The sequence below is a fragment of the Carcharodon carcharias genome, chromosome 18 (genome assembly GCF_017639515.1).
Source record: "Carcharodon carcharias isolate sCarCar2 chromosome 18, sCarCar2.pri, whole genome shotgun sequence".
Classification (NCBI taxonomy): Eukaryota; Metazoa; Chordata; class Chondrichthyes; order Lamniformes; family Lamnidae; genus Carcharodon; species Carcharodon carcharias.
Genome location: NC_054484.1, coordinates 88,031,480 through 88,058,409, shown reverse-complemented (window position 1 = coordinate 88,058,409; position 26,930 = coordinate 88,031,480). Strand labels below are relative to the sequence as shown.

The window sequence follows — 26,930 nt, the reverse complement described above, 5'->3', positions numbered from 1 at the left end:
CATGACCCCATCACCAAGCATTAAGCCATTGCATCCAGGACTGTCGCTGACCTTATCTCCTCTGGGGGTCTTCCCTCCACAGTCTCCAAACTCATAGTCCTACACCCTGAACAGCCTACTTCTACCTCCTTCCCAAAACCCACAAACAGGACTGCAACAAAAGCAGAATGCTGCAGATGCTGGAAATCTGAAATAAAAACAAAAATTGCTGGGAATACTCAGCAGGTCAGGCATGATTGGGGAGAAAAACAGAGTTAACGTTTCAGATTGTTATGACCTTTTATCAGAACTGAAGAAAGATAGAAATGTAAGAGTTTTTAAACCAGTGGAAGGGGGAAGGGGTAGGAAGAACAAACAGGGATCTCCACTGTAACTGAGCTATTTCCCACACTTCTGCTCTCATCCCTTCTCCTCCTTCCCAGAACCAAGATGGTTCTTGTCCTCACTTTCCACCCCACCAATCTCCGTATTCAGTTGATCATCCTCCGCCATTTCCACCATTTCTGGCATGATGCCACCACCAAACACATTTTCCTCTCCCCGGCTCCACCCTTCCCCCCACCCACCCCCCACCACCCCTACCCCCCCCGGCCAGCTTTCAGCATTCCAAAGGGCCTGGTCTCTCTGTGATACATTGGTACGCTTCTCAGTCACCCCAACATCCCATCCCCTCCCCATGGCATCTTTTCATACAAGCGCAGGAGATACAATACATGTCACTTTACCTCCTCCCTTCTCACAATCTAAGTGAGTTCAGTATCAGAGACTTGTGCCAGATAGGTCAGACTTACCTGTATACTTACCCTGGGAATGTTAATACAATGGTCTAACTCAATGATTGGCTAATGCAACTGAACTGGCCACCACAACTGACCCCTCCAATCACACCACCAAACATCTGACTGGACCCCAACCACCCAACTACTTCCCCAAGCATCCCTCAACCTCCCGATTCCTCCCTCAACTGAATCCAACTACCCCTCCACCAAACCTGACTATGCTACAACCACATGACTACTCGCCGACCATCCAAATGCCCTCCCCAAGCAGACCTTACTACATCCCCCAAACACCCAACTACCCCCCAATAACCCAACTACTATCCAACCCAACCCGAGTACCCTCCCAACCATCCGATAACCTGCCAACCGCAGGACTACACCTTCAACCAACATGACCACTCCACCCGACTTCCCGACTGGCCCATCAACCCAACCCAACTACCCCCCACCACCAAACCTGACTCTGCACTGATTACACAACTACCTCACCAACCACCCAACTACACCCTCCGACCAAACCTGACTACCCCCTCAACTACCTGACTATGCCCCCAACCACTCAATTAACCCCCACCTAATCACCAACTACATTCATTCGCTAACCCAGAACACCATTCACTAACCTATTTCACCCATTTACTAACGCATTCACTCATCCATTCACCACTCACTAATCTACACACCCACCCACTAACACACACATTCATTCACAAACATGCTCACCCATTCACTAACCCATTCACCAACCCACTTACCCATTCACTAACCCACTCATTAACCCAAACACCCATTCATTAACCCAAACACCCATTCACTAACCCACACACCCATTCACTAACCCACAGCCCCTTTCACTGCCACACACACCCATTCACTGACCACACACCCATTCACTGACGCACACATCCATTAAATGACCCACACTTGTTCAATAAACCACACACCCATTCACTCAGCCATGCACCCATTCACTAAACCACACACCCTTTCACTGACTCACACACCCATTCACTAATCCCACACTCCCACCCACTAACCCACATGCCCATTCATTAATCCCACACAACCATTTACTAACCCAGGCTCCCATTCACTCATCCACACTCCTATTGACTTACCCACTCACCCATTCAGTATCGCACACACCAAAACATTATCCCACACACCCGTTCACTAATCCCACACACCCATTTACTAAACCACATGGCCATTCATGAACCTACACACTCATTCACTATCCCACACACCCATTTACTATCCCACATACCTATTCATCAACCCAGTTACCCATTCAGTAACGCACTCACCATTCACTAACCCACTCACCCATTCACTAAGCCACAAACCCATTCATTGACCCATGCACCCATTCATTAACCCAAGCACACATTGACTACCCCACTCACGATTCACTGACCCGCACACCTGTTCACTAACCCACGCATCAATTCACTAACCCATGCACCCATTCACTAACTCACGCACCCATTCACTAGCCCACGCACCCATTCACTAGCCCATGCATCCATTCACTAATCCATGCACCCATTCACTAACCCACGGACCTATTCACTAACTCACGCACCCATTCACTAACCCACACATCCATTCATTAACCTACACACTCATTCAACAATCCACACAACCATTCATTAAGCACACACTCATTCACTCACCCACACTCCCTTTCACGAACCCACACTCCAATTCATTAACATTGACACCCATTCATTGCCCCACACTCCTATTCATTAACCCACCCGTCCATTCGCTAACCCGCCCATCACTAACCCACACCCATTCGCAAACCCACAAAACAGTACACTAGCACACGCACACATTCTACTAACTCACCCAACCATTCACCGGCCCATACACCAATACACTAATCCACTCACCCATTCACTTGCCCACGCACCCATTCACTAACCCACGCACCCATTCACTAACATTGACACCCATTCACTGCCCCACACTCCTATTCATTAACCCACCCATCCATTCGCTAACCTGCCCATCACTAACCCACACCCATTCGCAAACCCACAAAACAGTACACTAGCGCATGCACACATTCTACTAACTCACCCAGCCATTCACTGGCCCATACACCAATACACTAACCCACTCACCCATTCACTTGCCCACGCACCCATTCACTAACCCACACACCCATTCACTAATCACACACAGCCATTCACTATCCCACACACCCATTCACTATCCCACACACCCATTCACTATCCTACCTACCCATTCACTAACCCAATCACCCATTCAGTAACACACTCACCATTCACTAATGCACTCACCCATTCACTAACCCACACATCCATTCATTGACCCACACACCCATTCATTAACCCAAACACACGTTGACTACCCCATCCATGATTCACTGACCCACACACCTGTTCACTAACCCACACACCAATTCATTAACCCACACATTTATTCACTAACCCATGCAACCATTCACTAACCCACACACCTATTCACTAACCTACACATCCATTCATTAACCCACATACTTTTTCACTAATCCACACATCCATTTAGTAAGGCACACACTCATTCACTCACCCATACTCCCTCTCACTAACCCAAACTCCCATTCACTAACATTGACATCCATTCACTGCCCCATGCTCCCATTATTAACCCACCCATCCATTCACTAACCCATCCAATCCATTCACTAACCTCTCCACCCATTCACCAACCAACACACCCATTCACTAACCCACACATCCATTCACTGACCCACTCACCCATTCACTAACCCACACATCCATTCATTGACCCACACACCCATTTAGTATGCCACAAACCCATTCACTATTCAGCCATTCACTTACCCACTCACCCATTCACTATCCCGCATTCCCATTCACTCAACTACACATCCATTCACTATTGCACACACCCTTTTACTAAGCCACACACCTATTTTCTCATCCACACATCCTTTTACTAACTCTCACACCCATTCACTAACTCACGCACCCATTCACTAACCCACACACCTATTCATTAACCCACACACCCATTCACTAATCCACACATCCATTCATTAAGCCCCACACTCATTAACTTGCCCACATTCCCTTTCACTAACCCACCCTCCTATTCGCTAACATTGACACCTATTTACCACCCCAAACTCCCACTCACTAACCTACCCTTCCATTCTCTAACCCACCCATTCGCTAAACCACACACCTGTTCACTAACGCATGCACCCATTCACTAACCCACACACCCATTCACTAATCCACACATCCATTCATTAAGCCACACACTCATTAACTCGCCCACATTCCCTTTCACTAACCCACACCTCCCATTCACTAAATAGAGACCTACTGCTGTAAGAGGAAGCATGTCCTCTCCTTCTGCCCTCCACTCTCCTATGTTCCCCGGTCTTGCACGTGAGAGGCTTTGCTGCTCCTTTTCTTCTTCAGCTGTGATCGGCAGTCCTGACTGTTACTGGCCATATCATCAGGTCAAGGAGACACTTTGCGGCAGTAACCGTGTGTGCCATTATCTGGCCATTATCACACTGCTGTTTGTGGGAGCTTGCTTTGCGCAAATTGGCTGCCATGTTTCCTACAACAGTGACTACACTCTAGAAGGACTTCATTGACTGTAAAGTCCTTTAGACATCCAGTGACCTTGAAAGGCACTTTGTAAATGCAAGTCTTGCTTCCTTTCAGTTCCCGGATGATACAAGTTAAAGTGGCTCCCTCGACACAGGTTGACATTTCTAATCAGACTGAGGTTACTGATAATAACTAACCAGGATTTGTCTTGTTACATTCTAGCACTCTGGCCAGGTTGTTGCAGAAACAAGGAGCCATCAACAAGGCTCAGGTGCAGTCTGCAGGGGCGAAGTAAAGATTCCTTCCTCGCTGTGAGTCTCTGATTTTGTTTAAAACACTCTTCTGTGTGCAAGTACTATACTGCTGAATTCCTTCAGCTCCAAGTTCCCACAGATAGTAATACACGGAATTTGATAAATACTTGAAAGGGGTTAAATTTTAAGGTATGGGCTGAACACAAAAAAGTGGATTTTGGAGAGTTCTTTGAAAAAGCCAGCACAGACATGAGTCAGTAAGTGTAAAGGCAGAATATTATGGGGCAGGAGCCACCTCCTATTGTTGTCCATTGACCTGCCAGCAATCTTTTTTATTCATGTAAATATTTTCAGAAAACAGTTCAGTTGATGAAACTGGGAAATTCTTTACAATATTGTAGACAAGTGTAGAATTAGGTTATTGAATTTCATATTGTTTGGTTGGCCTAGAAACACTGAAGCCCTTCAATACCTTTCTCCTCAGATATCTAGTAATTCTTGTCACGTAAAGGTTTAATGTTAAATATATAAATAGACAGTCTACACCATCAGTGACATAAGATCGTATGATAACAGTGTATGCTGAGAGATAGTTCTATGTAGAGCTTCGTGTTAAACCTTGTATTGTATTGGTAGAATGTTCAATAAAAGTTAAAGTTTACCAGCAGCCTTGTCTCCAGCAGTCTCTGTCGATCCTAATCAAGGATAAAAGAAGCTAAGACCCACAACAATGATAATAGAATTCTTTCTTTAATTTTCTGTTTGACCAGAGTCACCTGGCTACCTGCTCAGTCCCTTTCCCATTTTCTACACTCCTGGAGAATCAAAAATAAACTGTCTGCATCTTTCAGCTTCTGGGTTCTAGAGTTTGTGACAAATAGGTGCACACCATCAAGGTGCAGTGTATCTGCTCCTTCACAAGTTCTTCAAATACTTGGCCAGAATTTTCTCCTTCCCAACAAACTGATTCAAGAATGTCTTTGTCCTCTCCTCATGGTGGAGGTGCTGTAAGCTTGATATTAAATTTCATATTCTTTTACATTTAGCTGCCTGGCTAACCTTTCTGTACTACAACAGCCAGAGCTGTACACTGGCCTCCATGTGTGGTTGTGACAGTGTCTCATGAAGATTCACAATCCTTGGGCTATGAGCTTACCCCATCTGTCTGCCCTCCTGTTGTACATACTGATGTCACTCGTTCTGCTGATTGTTTCAGTGTCCAATTCACCAACTCTGTTATCATCATTGTGGGTCTTAGATGGGGTTGTTCATGGTGTAAATTTACATAGAATGCTGGAGACAAGGCTGTTGGTGAACTTTACCTTTTATTGAACATTGTACTAATTATATACAGTACAAGGCTTAGCACGAGGTTTCACTAGAACTATTTCTCCATTTGCTTGTGGGTACCTGGGTGAACTAGTTGTATGGACAAATCCATAGTCATCAGTAAATTTCTTAAACCATTCACTTGCAAACTAAGAGCCCTTGTTTGAAATGACTAAATTCAGCTTATCAGAGAACATTCTTGGTCGTGGATCAAATGCAAAGTTTCTGTGATTTCTCTTCCTTTGCACTGGAGTTCAGCAGTCAACTGTCCCTTGACCTTCAGTTGAATGCCTCCTGGACCATAGAGTTGCATGTTCGATAGCTGGAGGAAGTCTTGCTTTAGCCACTGTTCTGAAAGGATTGAAACTCTTGTTACAGTGTCTAATTTGAAGTTTGTTTTATGTCCATTGACCATAACATCTGTGCTCCAATAGTTCTTGTTTTATCCTGTAATTTCTCCCAAGAATGGTACTTCATTATCTTTTTTGTCTTCAACGTCTTGAATGATAGATGATTTTTAGTTATTCCTTCTTTAATTTTTTTTTACTGTTACATACCGATTCTTCTCACAGAAACAGCAAACTACATTTTTGGCGGGCGTTCTTCACACTAGTACAGCATTTTCCATCACAGCAAGAACACTGAATAATAATGGCTACTGCGCCTCTTCACCCTTTCCCCATTTTGGATTAGATACGCTGCCAGTTCTATGTCCTACAAACTGCACTGCATCAGCTGTTTTTCTCCACCAGATTACTTTGTTGCCTTGAATAAAAATCTCATTTTGTTTCCTGATTTCTGCCTGCCTTGTTAACTGCACAGCCTTTGATAGGGTCAAATCCTCCCTTGACTGCAGAAAGATCTGATAAAGTCTCCTCTAAGACTCCCACAAGAATACAATCCAGAATTAATTCATCTTTCAGGGCGCCATATTCACACTCCTCATCCAGTTGCTATAAGTCGTTAATGAAGGAATCTATGTTCTCTTCCAGTCTTTAGATGTGTCTATTGAACTTCACCCTTTCTACCATTGTGTTTTCTCTAAGACTAAAATAAGTATCAAAGGCTTTGATAACTTCTTCATTTATGCCCTGTCTGACCATTACGTTGTCTGCACTGCTGCCTATGGCATAGAGAAGAGTACTGACCTCCTTCTTCCTAGTTTTTTCTGCTAGTCCTCATGCTATTCTGTAGCTGGTAATGTCAGTCCTGCCACTTCTTGGCTTGATCCAAGACTTCCATGTGGTCAAAGCACTCTGGTAAGGGTAAGATTTTCTCCATGGCTTTTCTTCACTCTAGTCTTTCTTTGAGTTTCATTGGTGATTTTCCCACGCAGTTCTTGTCCCACTGTCCTCTCTTTTGCTGCTTCTTCCAGTCGCTGGGCCCTTAACTTGGTGCTTTTTCCTTCATGTTTTCTGCTACCACCATCTGTTCTCATTGTTGTGGGTCTTAGATGGGGTTGTCCATGGTGTGGATTAACAGATACTGCTGGAGGCAAGGCTGTTGGTAAACTTTACTTTTTATTGAACAATCTACTAACTATGTACAATACAAGAGCATGAGGCTATACATAGAACTATCTCTCAGCAGGCTCTGGTGTCATGTAATCTTACTTCACTGATGATGTAGACTATCTATTTACATATTCAGCATTGACCCTTTATACAACACCAATAACTGCTGATTCCTTTCCTCTGTTGTGTAGGGTTGTTGAAAATCATTAAACTGACAATCTCACAGCTTAATATCCTTCCCTAGCAAGTAGTTCATATGCATTATCATCAAGTTCCTTTTTAAATAACATACTATGCATCCTCCTAGTTTCTGTCTATTTTCTCTGACAAGGAATTTGTAACTTTGTCCGTTCATCCAAGACTTATCATCGTCGCACAGGATCACTACAAGCCTCTTGGGCAAGGTGCTTTGGGTCTCCCAGTTTACTTGTAAGACTCTCAGCATTTAAGTGTGGACATTTGAATCATTCACTTTTTTCAATTTGCTCAGCTCCTACTTTCAACACTGATGTCATAGAGTCATAACGGTACAGAAAGAGGCCATTCAGCCCATTGAGCCCAGGCTGACTCTCTGTAGAACAATCCACTCTGCCCCATTCCCCAGTTTCAACCCCCATTGCCCTGCAAGTTTATTTTCCTCAAATGCCCATCCTACTTCCTTTCGAAATCATTGATTATCTCCATTTCTACCACCCTCATGGGCAGCGGGTTCCTGGGCATTACCACTTGCTATGTAAAAACGTTCTTCCTCACATTCCCCCTGCGTCTCTTATCTAAAATCTGAAACCAATGTCCCCTAGTCCTTGTGCGATCAGTTAATGGGAACAGCTTTTCTTTGTCTATCTTATCTAAACTGTCATAATCTTGTACAAGTCTATCAAATCTCCCTTCAATCTCCTTTTTCCAAGGAGAACAATCCCCAGCTTCTCCAACCTAACCTTGTACCGAGTATCCCCTCATCCCTGGAACCATTCTGGTAAATCTCCTCTGCACCCTCACATCCTTGCTAAAGTGTGGTAACTAGAACTGGACACATACTCTAGTTGTGACGTAACCAGAGCTTCATACAGATTCAGCATAACTTCCCTGCTTTTGTACTCAATGCCTTTATGTCTGAAGTCCAAGCTCCCATGTGCTATGCTAACCATTCTCTCAATATGTCCTGCCACCTTCACCTGAACCCTGGGTCCTCCTGTCCCTGTATGCTCTTTAAAACTGTGCCATTAAGTCTATATGGCTTCTCCCTATCCCTTCTGCCAAAATGCACCAACTCGCACTTCTCTGTATTAAATTCAATGTACCCCTTGCCTGCCCATTCTGCTAGCTTATCCATGTCCTGTCTCATTGATTGGCATCATTCTTACTCTCTGCGACACCTTCAAATTTGGTATCAGTAAATTTTGAAATGTTACTTTGTATGCCAGCATCCAAGTTTTTTTTCTCTTACAGGATATGGGCATCACTGGCTGGGCTAGCATTTATTGCCCATCACCAATTGCCCTTGAGAGGGTCACCAGTGAGCCACCTACAAACATACAAATTATGAGCAGGAGTAGGCCAGTCGGTGCCTCGAGCATGCTCCACCATTCAATAAGGTCATGGCTGATCTGATTGTGGCCTTAACTCCACATTCCTGCCTACCCCCAATTATCTTTCACCTCCTTGCTTATCAAGAATCTATCTACCAATGTCAACTGCTTATTTTTAAACATTGGACCCCTGGTTCTAGATTCTCCCACAAGAGGTAAGATCCTCTCCATGTCCATCCTGTCAAGATCCCTCAGGACCTTATATCTTTCAATCAAGTCACCTCTTACTCTTCTAAATTCCAGCAGATATAAGCCTAGCCTGTCCAACCTTTCCTCATAAGATAACAACCCATCTCAAGTCTAGTAAACCTTCTCCGAACTACTTCTAACGCATTTACATTCTTCCTTAAATAAGATGACCAATTCTGTACCCCAGATGTGGTCTCACCAATGCCCCATATAACTGAAGCAAAACCCCTGTACCTTTGCATTCAATTCCCCTAGCAATAAACAATAACATTCTATTAGCTTTCCTAAATACTTGCTGTACCTGCATACTAGCCTATTGCGAATCATATGCTAGGACACCCAGATCCCTTTGCATCTCAGAGCTCTGAAATCTCTCACCATTTAGATAAATTGCTTCTTTTTTATTTTCCTGCTAAAATAGACAATTTCACATTTTCCCACATTATACTCCATTTGCCAGATCTTGCCCACTCACTTAACCTATCTATATCCCATTGTAGTCTCTTTATGCCCTCTTCACAATGTACTTTCCTCCTATCTTTGTGTCATCAGCAAATTTAGCAACCCTACCTTCGGTCCCTTCATCCAAGTCATTTATATAAATTGTAAAAAAGTTGAGGCCCCAGCACTGATCCCTGTGGCACACCACTCATTACATCTTGCCAACCATAAAAAGACCCATTTATGCCAACTCTGTTTCCTGTCAGCCAGCCAATCTTCTCTCCATGCCAATATGTTACCCCTATACCATGAGCTTTTGTTTTCTACAATAGCCTTTGATATGGCAAGTTATCAAATGCTTTTTGGAAATCTAAATACAGTACATCCACCAGTTCCCCTTTATCCACAGCACCTGTTACTCGTCCAAAGAATGCCATGATTAAACATGATTTCCCTTTCACAAAACCATGTTGACTCTTCCTGATTACCTTGAATTTTTCCAGTTGCCCTGCTATAATGGCTTTAATAATAGCTTCTAAAACATGGAAACTGGCCTATAGTTTCCTGCTTTCTGTCTCCCTTCCTTTTAAGTAAAGACTTTACATTTACTATTTTCCAATCTAATGGACCCTTCCCTGAACCTTCTTGAAGTGCTGCAGTCCATGTGGTATAGGTAGACCCACAGTGCTGTTAGGAAGGGAGTTCCAAGATTTTGACTCAGTGACAGTGAAAGTGGTAAGTGACTTGGAGGGGAACTTGGAGGTTGTGGTGTTCCCGTGTATCTGCTGCCCTTAGCCTTCTAAGTGGTAGAGTTCGCAGATTTGGAAGGTGCTTCCGAAGGAGCCTTGGTGAGTTCCTGCAGTGCATCTTGTGGATGGTTCACACGCTGCCACTGTGCATCGGTGGTGGAGGGAGTGAATGTTTGTGAATCAAGCAGGCTGTTTTGTCCTGGATATTGTCAAGCTTCTTGAGTGTTGTTGGAGCTGCGCTCATCCAGACAAGTGGGGAGTATTCCATCACACTTCTTACTTGTGCCTTGTAGATGGTGGACAGACTTTGGGGAGTCGGTAGGGGAGTTACTTGCCACAGGATTCCCAGCCTCTGACCTGCTCTCATAGGCACAATATTTATGTGGCTGGTTCAGTTTAGTTTCTGGTCAATGATAACCCCAGGATGGGGGATTTAGCGATGGTAATACCATTGAATGGGGAGCTACTAAGATTCTCTCTTGTTGGAGATAGTCATTACCTGACACTTGTGTGGCATGAATGTTACATGCAACTTATCAGCCCAAGCCTGAATATTGTCCAGGTCTTGCTGCATTGGGTATGGACTGCTTCAGTATCTGAGGAGTCACGAATGGATCTGAACATTGTGAAATCATCAGCAAATACACCCACTTCTGACCTTACGATGAAAGGAAGGTCATTGATGAAGCAGCTGAAGATGGTCTTACTAAAGCAAAAATAAAAAGCATTTAATTTGTAGGCGGGCCAGAGTAGGTGAGAAAGGATTTGATTACTTGATGCTGTGGCTTTATATGGATATAAAAAGACCCTTCCCAGTGTCTACTCTCGGGAGTCATTATACAAACGAACCATCTGACTGTCACAGGATAGATCTGAGACTTAAATCTCCATTTCCTCCTTTGTTGACACACGTTTATATGCAGGAATATTATCTTGTGAAAAGTATTTGAATTGCTTTCAAATTTACTGACAAAGCACATCTATTTAATTAAAGGGTTGGAGACTTTGAGATACAGGGAGTCCCTACATCATATTCTGTGTACCAGGGCTACAGAAACTTTCAAATTAAGGAGCAAGGTAAGTTTTAATTTAATACTTCCTTTCATTGTTAACCGGGATCAACTATATCGAGAGAGAAAAGACATTTTACTGGAAATGTCGTGGGTTTATTTTGCATTTTCTGTTGAAGTTGGAATCTTAATTCAGCTGTGATGTGGATTTATGTGGAACATATACTCACGACATGAATAAGATCAGGAGGATGAGTCAGCTGTTGTATGAAGGTAGTTTACCAGCCATCATTATGGTGAACTATTGCAGACTTGAAGAAAACTTAAATGTCTTGATAAGAACTGGTTTTATGCTTTATTTATACTCTGCCCTATTGTCACTTTTTTCCAAACATCCTCCTATTATCACTGGGATTTTTGGGAAAGGTATGTTTGGACATCCGATAAGTCCGCATGGTGAAGTTGTGGCATGACATTATCAAAGTCATGTTTAATTAACTGTTGACATACAGTCAGTATTGTCATTTTCAATCAATGCCTCCCGTGCATTTCACACTCAAAAAATAAAGCAGAGACATCAGAACTGCCAAGAGATGGTCCAGTTGATTTGCTGACTTGCTGTTGGTGTCCTATTTTAACCTGCATGCTGGTGTCTAATAATTTGAGGTTTTATTCACCGTGAAACCCGAGAGGTCTTCTGCAACCGGTACCTGATCTATCCCTTTTCCAATTTAGAAATTATGTTAGGAAAACAAAAACTTAATTCTGATGAAAGGTCATTGACTTGAAATATTAACTCTATTTTTCTCTCCACAGATGCTGCCTGATCTGCTGAGTATTTCTAGCATTTTTTGTCTTTATTTCAGACTTACAGCATCCACGGTATTTTGCTTTTGAACAAACTTGTTTATTCCCAATGATATTGAGCAGTGAACATTTCCACTGGGCAGGAGGTGGGGAGAGCAAACCCAGACCCTCATGAGCATGCTTGGAGGCCTGAATGGTCAGGGTAGAACCTCGGGGAGGTAACCATGCTAGATGAGCAGAGATTGGCCCCCACGTTGGGCAGATATGGCTTCTCCCCAGTTGGCTTGACAAGTGCAAACAAGCTGAGCAGTGGGGGGCAGGGGGTAGTGCTGGGGAGTGTGGAGAGGTGCATAAAGTTGGGCATGAGGTGGTCCAATTGAACAACCTACCTGTGAGGTTTTAGGAACCACCAGTGGTCCCCTAAAATTTCCATGGCTGACCTTCATTTGCATATGGTTTGCCAAATATATTAAATGGATCCCAGCCAGATGGTGAACTATGAAACAAGACACAAATCCTTTTTCTTGATGGTAGGTTTATTCACAGAATTACCTATCTTGGTCGCTAACCTACCATCACCCAGTGCCCCAGAAGTTTTTCTTTATACTCTGTTGAGTAAAAAAAATCAAGTAAACAAATTAAACAACAAAGAAATTAACTAATTAACAGTCCCTAAAGGAGTACTGTAACTAAAACAAAAATATCAGGAGAAACTTAAATTAAAGTAAAATGTCATTTAGCACCCCCTGGTCATGGACCCTGCGCACTCCCTCTCCAGGGAAACCCAGACATGCACGTCACCTCACAAGAAAGCCAGGTAGTTGGGTCAAATGACCCCTTCAATTGCCAGCTGCCTGGACCTGTTGATAGCCACTTTGGCCAGGCCCAGGAGCAGGCTAACAAGAAGGTTATCTGCTCTGCCCACCTCCCTCCTCATTGGGTGACCAAAGAGCAGGAACATGGAGCTGAAATGCAAACAAAACTCGAGGAGCAGCCCCTTCAGATAATGAAATAGGGGATGTGACCTTGGGTAACCTATATACATGTGTAACACAGACTACTGGAGGCTGTAGAAAGGGCAGACGGCCTGAGAGTCCGTGGACCATCTTAAGCTTCAATTACACAGGCTGCTGCATCCTCTCTGCCAAATCCATGATGGTAAAGGGGAGGACTCCGACATAGAGACCCTCCCACTAGGGCCCCCCATCCCATTTCCAGGTGGCAGGACGAGACTCCATGGTGTGTCTGGATGGTTGACAAGAATGAGGATGTGGAGGGTGCGCAGCAGCAGCCCATACAGGAAACCCCTCTATGCAGAGTGGAATGGCATGATAAGGGTTTCTGCAAACAGCTCAAACTGTGGGGCCGAGGTTCCTGAGGGAGGTTTCAGGATCTGGCCAATGTGAAATTCCATCCGAATGGGGGTCAGTTAAGGTGGGAATCCACCGCACGTTTGGGTTGCCTCGATGCCTCATGTGCAGTCGAGATCGAGCACCACATTTTAAAGGGCCTGGATAGCTTTGGCCACGAGCTGAACATCAATAGACGTACAACATGCAAGTTCTATTAGTGACATCCTCCACTCCTCCACCATCCAGTACGCCCTGGACTGGTCACCCTACGCCAGCCTGATCCCTCTTCCACCAGCCACATGAACCCACATTGATGAAGGTGCAGATTCCTGAGCAGCGGCTCTGGGGTGATCACTGCTACTCCTGACGGGAGAGAGCTCCAGCCTGAGGTAACCATGTTCCAGAATTTGATCAGTAAAAGACAGGCAACTTCTGCAAGGAAGTACTAGGACCTTGCAGGTCTATAACAGAAGAAATTTCCATCAATTGTCTAATTTTAGTGTTCCCTTAAGCCTTTGACTAACAAGCCCTAAAATAGAACTTTTGAGATTGCGATGAGTTAAGAACAAAACTTAGAAGACATTCCACATCTAAAGATGCATGAGGCAGACAGAGTACATCTTACATCTGTTTTCCATAGCTCATTTTTTTTGGAACAGGTCTCTAGCCTGAAGCCAGAGTCTATAGCTTGAGCAGCGCCACTCTGCATCAAGCATGGCTGACCAGGATTCTCTCTTGCTCTTACTGCCTGTGAGAGGCATGGTGGAAGGATTTACAGGTTAGTAAGCAACCTGTTTGGCCACATTACGAATGCACCTTCTGCCACCATCAAGTCCTGGAGTGGGACTTGAACTCAGAACTTCTGGCTCAGAGGCAGAGATGCTACATTGCACCACAGGAGCTCCCTTAGGGATATAAGAACATAAGAAATAATAGCAGGAGTAGGCCATTTGGTCTCTCCAGCCTGTTCCACCATTCAATGATATCATAGCTGATCTGATTGTGGCCTCAACTCCACTTTTCTGCCTGCCCCTCCTGTTCATTCTGATATTTAAGGCTACTGTCCTCATGTTGTTGGGTTCTCTAGAATCTCCCCGAGAGACAGTGGATAGTGTATTAAAAGTCTGAAAGTGTATAAATATGAACAAGGCTTTTGCCCCACCAGGTACTTGTAGCACCTGAAATTCACTGTACCGGCTGCACTTTCTTTTTATTTGTTCATGGAAACAGCATTTATTGCCCATCCCTAATTGCCCTTGAGAGGGCTGAATGGCTTACTACAGTCAATCACATTATTGTAGGTCAGACCAGGCAAGGATGGCAGATTTCCTTCCCTAGTGAACTAGATGGGCTTTTACAAAACAAAAGACAATGGTTTCATGGTCATTATTAGACTTTTAATTCCAAATTTTTCGTTTAATTCAAATTTCACCATTTACTATGGTGGGATTCAAACCCAGGTCTCCAGAGAATTACCATGGGTATCTGGAGTCCAGTGACTAGTCCACTACACCACTGCCTCCCTAGATTTTGTTTCATGAAGATGTTTGGTTCTTGGTTTTCTAATTATGTTTGCTTGTCTTTTGGGTTTGACTTTGTTGCCATTAATATAGAATTGCTCAGTGCTTACAGCACAGAAACTGGCCATTTGGCCCACCCAGCCCATGCTAGTGTTTGAGCCTCTCCGAGGTTTCCGCTTTTCATTTGACCCCATCAACATATCTTTCTATTCTTTTCTTCCTCATGGGTTTATCTGGTTTCCCCTTTCATATATCTATACCATTCACCTTATGAAGGATTATATAGGATTTATACATGTTCCACTTTTCAGCTCACTGCTGGTTACTTTTAAAGAACTTTAATCTTTGTCTTGTTTCGTCTTGCTGAGGCAGGTTGAACAGGCCCAAGTACTCGTGCCCACAGACTGTGCTAGGCCTACTTGGGTACACCAGGAAATCTTGGGAAAAGTTCATTGTTAGCACTCTCTGTTTTAATTAATCAACAAGTGAAAACTTTTGTGTTTCACTATGTAGCTTACAAGGAAAAAAAGGAAAGGGATGAGGCTCTAACTTATATGATTAACCTGACAAAGACAAAACGCTTCTTTATACCTGGAGCTCCTTTTCGGATTCTGGTACGTATTAATTCTCAGTGAAATTGCCGGGGGTGGGGGGAGGAAACTTGACACTGACAGTGACATCAAACAGGTGATATTGCATAGGGCACCTTTGGCAGGCCAACTTCAAAATTCAGTTCCACTGTCTTCAGTTAAACTAAATATCAGACATGTGGTACAACAAAAGTGATTTCACCAATTTACACCCCAGGCCAAGGTGTCTTTCACACCCATCGTGTTTGTGTCTGTGTGTTTGCGTTTCTGTGCATGAAAAAGAGATAGCGAAAGAAGAATAGAGAGAGATAGAAATAGAGTTGCATTGGTTAAAGACCTACTTAGATTGAATGAATGGTTTTGGAGAAAGCATCCAGTCCCATATATTCCTACCTGATTATTCCATGAACAGCCCATTTATTAAATGGGGAATAGAAATGTGCCTCACCATGGCTTTGACCTGCTGTGCATCTGAGACATGTATGGAACATCACGATTTTAGAACTGTCCAGGCAACACAAATAACCATCAGTCTGGTCAGTTCACTTTCTTCCTTGTGTGACTGTGAATGGGGCAGCATGTATTTGAGTTCCAGCAGCATTATTTCCAAGAATATCTTTCAACATCAATGCACCCTGATGTGTCACAATAAGATGTGCCCTGGAAAACCTCTAGGATTAGTTTCCCCTGCCAGGCAGTATATTACAATGGGCAGGAGGGATGGACTGCACAAAATTTGGCAAGGCATTGCTGTTGGCAGTGGTCAGATTTTGCAATGAATAATCTTTTGGACAAAGAGGTATCCATGTGATTAAAACTACAAAAAGACAAGCAAAGTTTTCACTTTTTTTTCGATGTCCTTCGAAATACAAGTGCTTGAGAAATTCCCCTGGACATGGTTCCCACGCCACCTTCCCATGCAATCACTGAAGTTGTGATACCTGCTCCTTTGGCTCCTCCCTCCTCACTGTCCGAGGCCCCAAACACTCCCTTCAGGTGAAGCAGCGCTTCACTTGCACCCTCCTTCAGTTTAGCCTACTACCAATACGGTCCCCTCTACATTGGGGAGACTAAACGCAGACTGGGTGACCGCTTTGCAGAACATCTTCGCTCTGTCTGCATGCATGACCAGACCTTCTGGTCGCTTGTCATTTTAACACACCACCCTGCTCTCATGTCCATATGTCCATCCTTGGCCTGATGCAATGTTCCAGTGAAGTCCAACACAACTGGAGGAACAGCACCTCATCTTCCGATTAGACACTTTACAAACTTCCAGACTCAACATTGAGATTAACAACTTCAGACCATGAAATCTGTCCTCCATTACGACCTTCTTAAATTTTTTTCCCAACCCCCTGCCCCCACAGGAACATCTGTCACTTGTTTCTATGTTGTGCTTTCACAGAGTGCTGACCCTTGTTCAGCTATTAACACATTCTGCTATCTTACCTTTATACCACTAATAGCATCTTCTTTAGTCTTTAACATTACCATTAGCACTACATTTGCCTTGTGTCCAGGATATTTTTGTCAATCTCTCCTGAGCTCCCACCTATGCCTGACCTTCTGTTTTGCACCACCTGCTCCACCACCTCATAAACAATATAAATTCCATCACATTTCTACTTCCCTTCAGCTCTGAAGAGCCATATGGGCTCGAAACATTAACTCTGTTTCTCTCTGCATAGATGCTGCCAGACCTGCTGAGATTTTCCAGCATTTTTTGTTTTTATTATAGGAGAAACTGGGTGTTATCATATCAAGCAGCTGAGTATAACAAGTATAAAAAAAATTTGCATTTATATAGCACTTTTCACAACTTGATGATGTCTCAAAATGCTTTTCAACCAGTGAAGTACTGTTGAAGTGTAATCACTGTTGGAATGTAAGACTCGCAATTTACACACAGCTAGATCCCACAAACAGCAATGTAATATTGACCAGGTAATTGGTTTCAGTGCTGTTGGTTGAAAGATCAATATTGGCCACGACACTAGGCAGGTTTCCTCTGCACTTCTTCAAAATATTACCATGAGATCTTTTTAACATTCACCTAAGAGGGCAGACGGGACTTCATTTAAATAAAGGCCAAGGCAATATCACCAGTTTAACGCTACCATCCTGGACTAATTTCTACCCCATAAACTTGTTTTTAATGGAACGAAGAATGCTTTTCATGTTGATGGAGAAAGAAGCTAACTCGTCATTGTTGCCATGCTATTTTACAGGCATCAGTAACCTATGCAAATGGTGTTCCTGTCTCTGGAGCGTCGTTCAAAATTACAATTCTCTCAAGCGATAAAAAGATACAAGCTACAAAGAAAGCATTTACTGACAGTATTGGTGAACTGAGTCTCTCCTTCAATGTTCCTGAAGATGCAAGTTATATAAATATTAAGGTGAGAATATATTTTCAAAAATATTTTATTGTTGCCTGTGCCTGCTGACCTATATTGGTTCCTCGTTATGCAATGCCTCGAGTTTAAAATTTGCATCCTTGGGTTTTAAATCTTTCCATAGCTTCTCCCCTCCCTATCTCTGTAACCTCATCCTCACCCACAATCCTCGAAGGTATCTGCAGTCCTCTAATTCTAACCTCTCAAGGATCTTTATTTTTTATCGCTCCACCATTTGCGGCCATGTTTTCAGCTGCCTAGGCCCTAAGATCTGGAATTCCCTCCCTAAATCACTCCACCTCTCTACTTTTCTTTTTCCTTTAAGACCTTAAAACCTACCTCATTAACCAAACTTTGGTTCATTTGCCCTGTTATCTCCTTGCGTGGATTGTTGTCATATTTTGCTTTGTAATATCCCTGTCCAGTGCTTCGGGACTTTGTTATGTTATGGACCCTAGATAAATGCAATTTGTTGTTGTTGATTCTCAGTTCATCAGTGTATCATGATTCTGATGAGCTAAAGGAGTCGGGTGCAAATAAACTCCGCTGAGGGTTGGGGTGCGCAGAAGGCAAAATAGGTATAATTGTTTTAGCAGCCTATTATAGCACACGTACGGTGTTCTGTTCTGTCTATTTTGTCTCCCCAGGCCACCGCTGAAAATAAAGCCAGTGGTACCGAAATAAGCAGTGAAATTACAATTAAATGCCACTACAGCAACAAGATGTACCTACATATAAATGTGCCAAATGCTCTGCTGTACCCTGGAGATATCATATATGTGAAATTGTCAGCTTTCAGTCAGTTAGATATCAGCAGTGTCAACTACTATTACTATATGGTAAGTTAATGAAGTTTAATCTTCCTCCCTTCAGATATGAATCTAGATTAAAGTGCATTGTGATGTGATTTTGCTGCACTGATTGGTCTCTGGGAACCAGACAATTGCACACAGTATTATGATAACTATTTCAATGGCTATGCCTACTTTATACAGGCCATGTGCCTTTCAGTGAGGTAATTAGCCAAAGTCCACAGAGGACTCTATACATCTCTCTCCATTAGAGAGAGCGACAATTGGTGATATTGATTGAGGAGCACCACTCCACAAACATGGGGTAAGGTAGGGAGGCAGGCCTCCATGGAACACTATAGTCATTATGGGGATTGAACCTATGCCATTGGTGTTATTCTGTACCACACTGTAGCCATCTAGCCAACTGAGCTGTGTCAATTGTGGCCAAACTTGAGGGATAAGAAACAAATGAAATGCGTTTTTACAGCTCCCCACTACCCCCTAGTATTACTCAGCAGTAACTTCACTGGAAAGAGGTGGAAAACCAGTGTTACATCTGATTCCTAAGATAAAAAAAAAAATTGCGGATGCTGGAAATCTGAAATAAAACAGAAATTGCTGGAAAAGCTCAGCAGGTCCAGCAGCATCTGTGCAGAGAGAAACAGAGTTAATGAGCAGATTTTTATGGCAGTGGGATTTTATGTTCCCGTTGGAAGAGCTTATAGAAGAATCATATGGACTTGAAATACTTGCTTGCCACATTTTACCCCCCCCCCACCCCCGCTGTAATAGGGTGTAAAATTCCAGTCAGTGTTTCAAGTCCATATGATTCTTCTTCAGAGCTGAAGAGAAGTAGAAACGTGATGGATTTTATGCTCTTTGCTCTACCCCCTCTTGAACAGTATAAAATCCATCGCATTTCTACTTCTCTTTAGCTCTGACGAGTCATATGGACTCCAAATGTTAACTCTGTTGCTCTCTCCACAGATGCTGCCAGACCTGTTGAGTTTTTCCAGCATTTTCTATTTTTACTTCATCTGATTCCATCAGTTTCCAAATGGGCACGTGTAATTTGCATAAATGACAAAGGTTTCAAATAAGCAGGTTGCTATTGTGCTTTCTTTAGGGAACAAACAAATTATATACAATTTCCACCATGATAATGACACATCAAGCTGACCTATAACGACTATGCACTGATTTCCTGACTCTTTTGATGTTGATTTCCAGACCTGCTGCATGTTAGAAACACTACCAGAGAAAACACACCTTCACAAAACTGAAGCCTAATAATCCGATGATAGCCTGAGACCAAATAAGGTGTATTGCCAGCGTAATGAAAAATGTAATGTGACCACGGTGAGGTTAAGGCTGGCATCAACAAGAGGTTTAAAATTCTGATTCCCAGATTAGAATACTCTGACGTAAATACAAGAGTAAAGAATAACAGAGGAGAGGAATCAAACATTTCATAGTGCATTTGGACTATAGAAAGTATAAATAAAATCTGAAAGGCTACTATAAAGATATCATTAACAAATGAAGCAGTGTCTAAAAGAAGTGTAGGAACATGTCATAGCTAATGGCAGAGGAACTACATCCCTGATTATATCCTAAATTATATCCTTGATTGTCGGCAGGCACATGCAAAAGCTGGAAGCGTGCCCACCGACAATCAAGTGGCCAATTAGTGTAATTAAAGTTGCAATTGCCCCTGATTTTTCGTGGTCTGTCCCAACCTTACTGTTGGCAGACAGGTGAATTGGCCAGGTGGACTTTGCATTTTTCATGAAACCTCACCCAAGGGCAGGATGTGAGGTTTCCGTTATTAAATAAAAAAAGAATGGACAGCATTTTTATCATGCGTATGTTCACTGGTTGTGATGCTCGGACATTTTTTCCTGATTTTAAAAGCTTTATTTAATTATTTTCAAGTCTTCGGTTCCCCTCTGCGTCCAGGGAGCTTGCATTCAGTGCTCGCCCTCCTCCCGCCCCCACTCTGGCAGCGCTGAGCATTTCAGCCCGTGCTTCATGCTGGCTGTTAATTGGCCAGCCAGTGTGAAACTGGGGTCGGGAGCTGATCGCGGTCATTGGTCCATTCCCCAGCCATTCCCAGGCCTGCTGCTTGTGCCTGTCTGCCGACCTAAAAATCTTGCCCAATGTTTTCTTTAGTTTGCCGCTGTGTCTTATGGCGTCTGAAAGGAATTTTTCAGAGGTGCTCCTGAAATTGGCGATTGTTGTTCTGTTTTCCTTTTGTCTCATTAGCATTGTTAGTATTTGGCAGAAAGAAACATGTGGTTGCAGTGTCCAGTCTGCTTGTTGGCCCTTCCTTGGTTTTATTTGGCATGATCTTATGATCATGGACATATAAAACAATCAAGGAAAGAAATACAAAACATGTAAGATAGATCAGATTTTTAAATTCATTCACAGAATGTGGGCATCATTAACGTACCAGCATTTATTACTCACCCCTAACTGATGGTGGTGGATACATCTGAACGGCTTGCTAGGTCATTTGAGAGGTTAGTTACTGTGGGTCTAGAGTCACATATAGGCCAGACTGGGTAAGGACAGCAGCTTACCTTCCCTACAGAATGTGAATGAGATGAGTTTTCACAACAAGCCAGTGGTTTCATGGTCATCATTACTGCTACCAGACTTTTTACCTCCAGATTTATTTAAATTCCTCAGCTGCCATGATGACATTTGGACCAATGTTTTTGGGATCATTAGCCTTGGCTTCTAGATTACTAGATCAGAAACCTAACTACTATGCTACCATAGTTGCTGTAGATAGACTATAGATAGGTATTTATATATAGAGAGAAACAGAAAGGTGAATAAACAAGTAAATAAATATAGGTATACGCACGGGTGTAAATGAAATGATGGCTCCATCAGAGTTAGTGACAGACAGAACACACATTTATTGAAGTGGTTCCGAAAGTTTCTGCTGGAAGGAGTTTCTTTTAGCGATGCACCATTTGGAAATATTTCAGTTAGATTCACTCTTCTGTTTTATATAAACAGCTGATTCAATCTCAGACTGAAGGCTGAAAACTCAGTTAAAAATAAAAAAGATTTCACATAGAAGAAGTAACTGAAAATCCAATTAAATCAAATAAAAATATACTCTTATAAGTTACAGCCTCTTTAAAATGATATTGTGACAAACTTTGTCATGTTTTTCCATTTGAAAAATGCATTTAGTTTGTGACAGTGCCCTGATATCACAAATATTTAATATTCTAGATACTCAACAAAGGAAAGTTGCTGCATTTCGAGAGAATTAGGAGGTCTGACAACACTTCATTTCCAATCACGATCACAAAGGATATGGTGCCTTATTTCCGCATTGTTGCCTATTACATTGCAAATATTCATGGTCACAAAAGCATTGTCTCAGACTCAATACGTGTGGAGGTGGAAGACCTTTGCAGTTCAGAGGTTTGTGATGCACTTTGCCTGTTTTGGGGTTTGTAAATCCTTTGGTGATGTGTGTTCTTATCAGGAGTAGTGGAAAGTGTTGAACTTTGTAATCTCCATCAATCATCAACAGATGTTTTAAGACAGGTGACAATCGCACTTTGAGCAATGGCAAGTTATATCGGTTGATGTACAAACCTAGCAGTCCACCCAATTCCTGTCAGCCATGTTATGTTAAAATATCACGCAAGTTCTGTCCTTTAGAGAGATGTTAAGCTAAGGGCCTGTCTGCCCTCTCAGATGACCTTTAAAAATCCAATTGCATTATTTGGAAGAAGAGCAGGGGAGATCTCCCAATGCACTGGCCAATATGTATCCTCCACCAATCACCAGAACAGATTACCTGGTCATTAGCACATTATTGTGCTTGTGGGGGCTGTGCACAAATTGGCTGCAGCATTTCGTACATTACAGCAGTGATTAAACTTCAAAAGTACTTCATTGAGGTCAGTGGGGATTCATTTGGACAGAGTATGTAACCAGTATTACTTCCAATACCTGCAGTTTAGTTTAGGCTTGCACTATATATGGTACGTTGAGGCTGAAGGTCTGATTGTCATTCACAGTTTCAGATACAACCTGCCTTGTATACAGATAATGAAGAAAGCGATTTACTGTTGTCAGTTTTCTCTGACAGTGTATCAGATGTCTTTGTCCAAGCAGTGGACACTCAGCTTTATGGACCCAATAAGGACATAAGTACATTTCAGAAGGTGAGAGATTCATTGGGCACTTTCAGTGCTGACTACACAGCTGCTTGGGTTGTTGTAACTTCTTAACTGTACAATAGCTGAACACCAACTGTAATTCACATGGATTTTCTGCACCACTCACTCTATGGTAGATAGCAGCTGCGCTTATTAAGTGCAAATTGTAGATAAATATATAATTTCAGTAATCTTATACCAGTAATTTATAACATGCGGACACGAGGAAGAAATAGTAAGTGTTGAATGAAATGGTTGTATAAATATGATTAAACTGAGATTTTGTAGAACCAGAAATGACCGGTCTCTGTGGAAAGATACGGCTGGGAATATGTCAGATTTAACTTCCAGGTGAGTAAAGTCCAATAGGTTGATTGTCCTGATACTCTGTTGTGCCTTCTTACAGGTGGGTTCATCATGGGCCTTTTGCCACTGTCAGGGCCTTGCCTGCAGATAGGCAGCTTATTGGAAAACTATTAAAAACTTTAATGCAGGGAAGCGCGAGGTGAAGCATTTTGGGAAATGCGTGGTGAGGCATTTTGGGAAGTGCGAGGTGAAGCATTTTGGGAAGTGTGTGGTGAGGCATTTTGGGAAGTGTGTGGTGAGGCATTTTGGGAAGTGCAAGGTGAAGCATTTTGGGAAGTGTGTGGTGAGGCATTTTAGGAAGTGCGAGGTGAAGCATTTTGGGAAGTGATACACTATCTTGAAGAACTGCATGGAAATTACCCCACTGTCCTGGCCAATATTTATCCCACAATCAATACCACAACAATAGATTATGTGGCCATTATCGCATTACTGCTTGCTGTGCACAGATTGGCTGCTGCATTTCCTACATTACAACAGAGTACTTCAAAAGAGTACTACATTGGCTGTAAAGCACTTTGAGACGTCCAGTGGTCATGTAATGTGATATGTAAATTTAAATCGTTTCTCCTTTTTATATTTTGGTAGGCAGAACTAGGAGAGGCAATAATAACTATAGGGTACAATTTTAAAGGGGGTTATTAATTGAGAAGAGCGACCTGGGGGTTATATGTCTTCAAGTAATTGAAGATGGCAGGACAGATTGAGAGAGCAGCTAATATGGATTTCGGGAATCTGGGCTTTATAAGTACAACAGCAAGAAAGTTATAATGAATCTGTACAAAACACTGGTTCAGCCTCATTTGGATTATTGTGTCCAATTCTGGGCACCACACTTCAGGAAGGATGTGAAGGCATTGGAGGGAGTTCAGAAAAGATTCACGAGATTGGTTACAGAGAAGAGGGAAATCCAGTCCATGGGTAGATTGGAGAAGTTGGGACTGTTCTCCATGGAGAAGCGAAGATTGAGAGGAGATTTGATGGATGTCTTCAAAATCATGAGGAGTTTGGGCATTGATGGAAGAATTGAAAACCAGAGGACACAGACTTAGGGCAATTTTTTAAATTAATTCATGGGAAGTGGGCTTGGCTGGCTAGGCCAGCATTTATTGCCCATCCCTAATTGCCCTTGTTCAGAGGGCATTTTAAGAGTCAACCACATCGCTGTGGATCTGGAGTCACATGTAGGCCAGACCAGGTAAGGCCGAAAAATTTCCTTCCCTAAAGAGCATTACTGAACCAGATGGGTTTTCACGACAATCAACAATGGTTTCATGATATCATCAGACTTTTAATTCCAGAGTTTTTATTGAATTTCACCACTTGCCGTGGTGGGATTCATACCCGGGATCCCAGAGCATGACCCTGGATCTCCGGATTACTCGTCCAGTGATAAAATCACTATGTCACCACCGCACCACTGATCTGGAATTCATTGAAGGAGAGTGTGGTGGAGTCGGATTCAATCAGGGCTTCAAAAGAGAATTGAATAACTATGTAAAGAGAAAAAATTAGCATCCACGAGGAAAAGGCAGAGGAAGGCATTTAGCTGAGTTGGTCCTTGCAGAGAGCCGGCATGGATATGATGGACCTAAGGGCCTCCTTCTGTGCTGTAACCATCTAGGATTCAGCAATTGCTGATGAAAATTGCAGGCAATGAATCCACAATTTCCTTTAAAGCAAACGAGTCTGTGATCCCCCTCAACCCTTTTTACCCAGTCACAAGGGATCTCAGATCTTCCTGGCCAAAGATAACAAGAATCAGGGTCCTTACCTTTCCAAAATATCCAGTGGAACATTCTTAGATCCAAATAGTGTAGTATAAGGTTCTGGCACATAAAGGGTTAACATGGAACTGATTACAGCACTGCCCACACAATGATGTAAGAGAACACATGACCCACACCTAGGGGTGAGTGTAGCATAGGACAGAGCCATGTGTAGAAGCAAGCATGGAGACAGCTCCTAGCTTGGACCTTTACTGTACCTATGTGTATTGTTTATAGTAATAAGTACTTACTGTTGAACTATCCAAGACTACAAATACCTTAATAAGACCTACTAAAGTACACTCAACACCTTTCAACATGGTGGCAGTGAATGGAACAACTCAAAACCTTGAAGAGACCACAGAAGAAAATTAAAACCTTGGAAAACTGAAGGAAAAATTAAAGAAGCATTCTGACCTGAAGAAAAGCTCAAGATGCGAAGGCATGGAAGGAAATTGCCAGAGGAAAGCTCCAAAGAAAGGCTTGGAAGCTGAAGACAGAAATTAAATTACTCAATGCAGCAGAAGATTCCATCAAACTCCGTGGAAGTCCAGCTTCAATACCCAGTGTGTGCAGTCAGAAGGCCTAGCAGGGTTGAGGTAAAAATTTAAAATTTCCAGACAACACAAGTCTGGGAAAAGGTAAATACTGCACTGGTCAGAAATTGCTGTTTAAATTACAGTCCGAGAAAACCAATTCCTAAACTGACGCCTGAACGTGTGACAGCTGAGTTCGCTCCAAACAAAAAGAGAAAGAAATTAATTAAAAATTAATCAAAACAATTAAGAAAATCCAGCAAAAACCAGGGTTCAACGCTTCCAAGACCTGAAAAAATTGCACTAAAGCAGAGAAGACTCTAACCAGTCAGCCCAGGCAGTGATTGTTGAAAAAGTTTAAATGCTGAGATGAAGGATGCCATGACTGCAGGAGCCTGCCAATACCAGTAAGCTCAGGAAAACCCTTTGTGAAGAAGCACACGGTGGCAGCACCTTGGATTTTCTGAAACCTCTTAATGCTGAACATGCAATTTAAAAAAAAAATTAACCATGGATCAGAAATCCACTCTTCCAGATCAATTTGGATTGATCCGAGTCCCAGAACAAACTCAAAATTGGGGAGGAAGAGATTCCTTAAGTATATGATTTCTCCAGGTCTGGATGAAAAGACAGAAGCTGAACAAGTTAACACACTGCTTTATTTGGTAGGTCCAATATCTGACTATATAATAGCTAGACAAGGAATCAACAAAATATCTGCAAAATCTGATTAGATTTTAAAATCATTTGATGTTTATTTTAACCTCTGAAATAACAAAGTCCTTGAAAGGGCTAAATTTAATAAACATGTCCAGCAGCCAGGAGAAGCTGTCGACTCCTTCATTAATGAACTGTCCAGAAGGGCCAAAGGCTGTAGTTACGGTGACCTGAAATCTGAGCTAATCAGGGATAGAATAGTTGTAGGAGTGATGGACGATGCACTCTCAGACATGCCTCAAGCGCAGGAAGATCTAAGCTTTGAGAAAATCACCCAGATTGTCAGGCAATCTGAAATCCATTTGCAGCACAGATCCATATAAAGGGGAGAAAGCAAACTTAGGTACAAGGCAAACCCTACTGTCCAGAAATGGGCACTCCAGGCCAAGGGAAGCAATGCCCCAACTGACCAGTAGAGGGACCAT

General features: G+C 42.7%; 1 protein-coding gene across 1 annotated transcript in view; it reads left to right on the top strand.

Annotated features, from left to right (window-relative positions):
* LOC121290875 (complement C3-like) overlaps positions 1 to 26,930 on the top strand; it is a 59,289-nt gene that overhangs the window by 16,472 nt on the left and 15,887 nt on the right. The window contains exons 3-9 of the mRNA XM_041211899.1: positions 4,607 to 4,695; positions 11,444 to 11,526; positions 15,652 to 15,752; positions 17,960 to 18,130; positions 18,775 to 18,966; positions 22,177 to 22,371; positions 22,977 to 23,123. Of these exons, the coding sequence (XP_041067833.1) occupies positions 4,607 to 4,695; positions 11,444 to 11,526; positions 15,652 to 15,752; positions 17,960 to 18,130; positions 18,775 to 18,966; positions 22,177 to 22,371; positions 22,977 to 23,123 (978 nt within the window). The remainder of the gene's footprint in view (positions 1 to 4,606; positions 4,696 to 11,443; positions 11,527 to 15,651; positions 15,753 to 17,959; positions 18,131 to 18,774; positions 18,967 to 22,176; positions 22,372 to 22,976; positions 23,124 to 26,930) is intronic.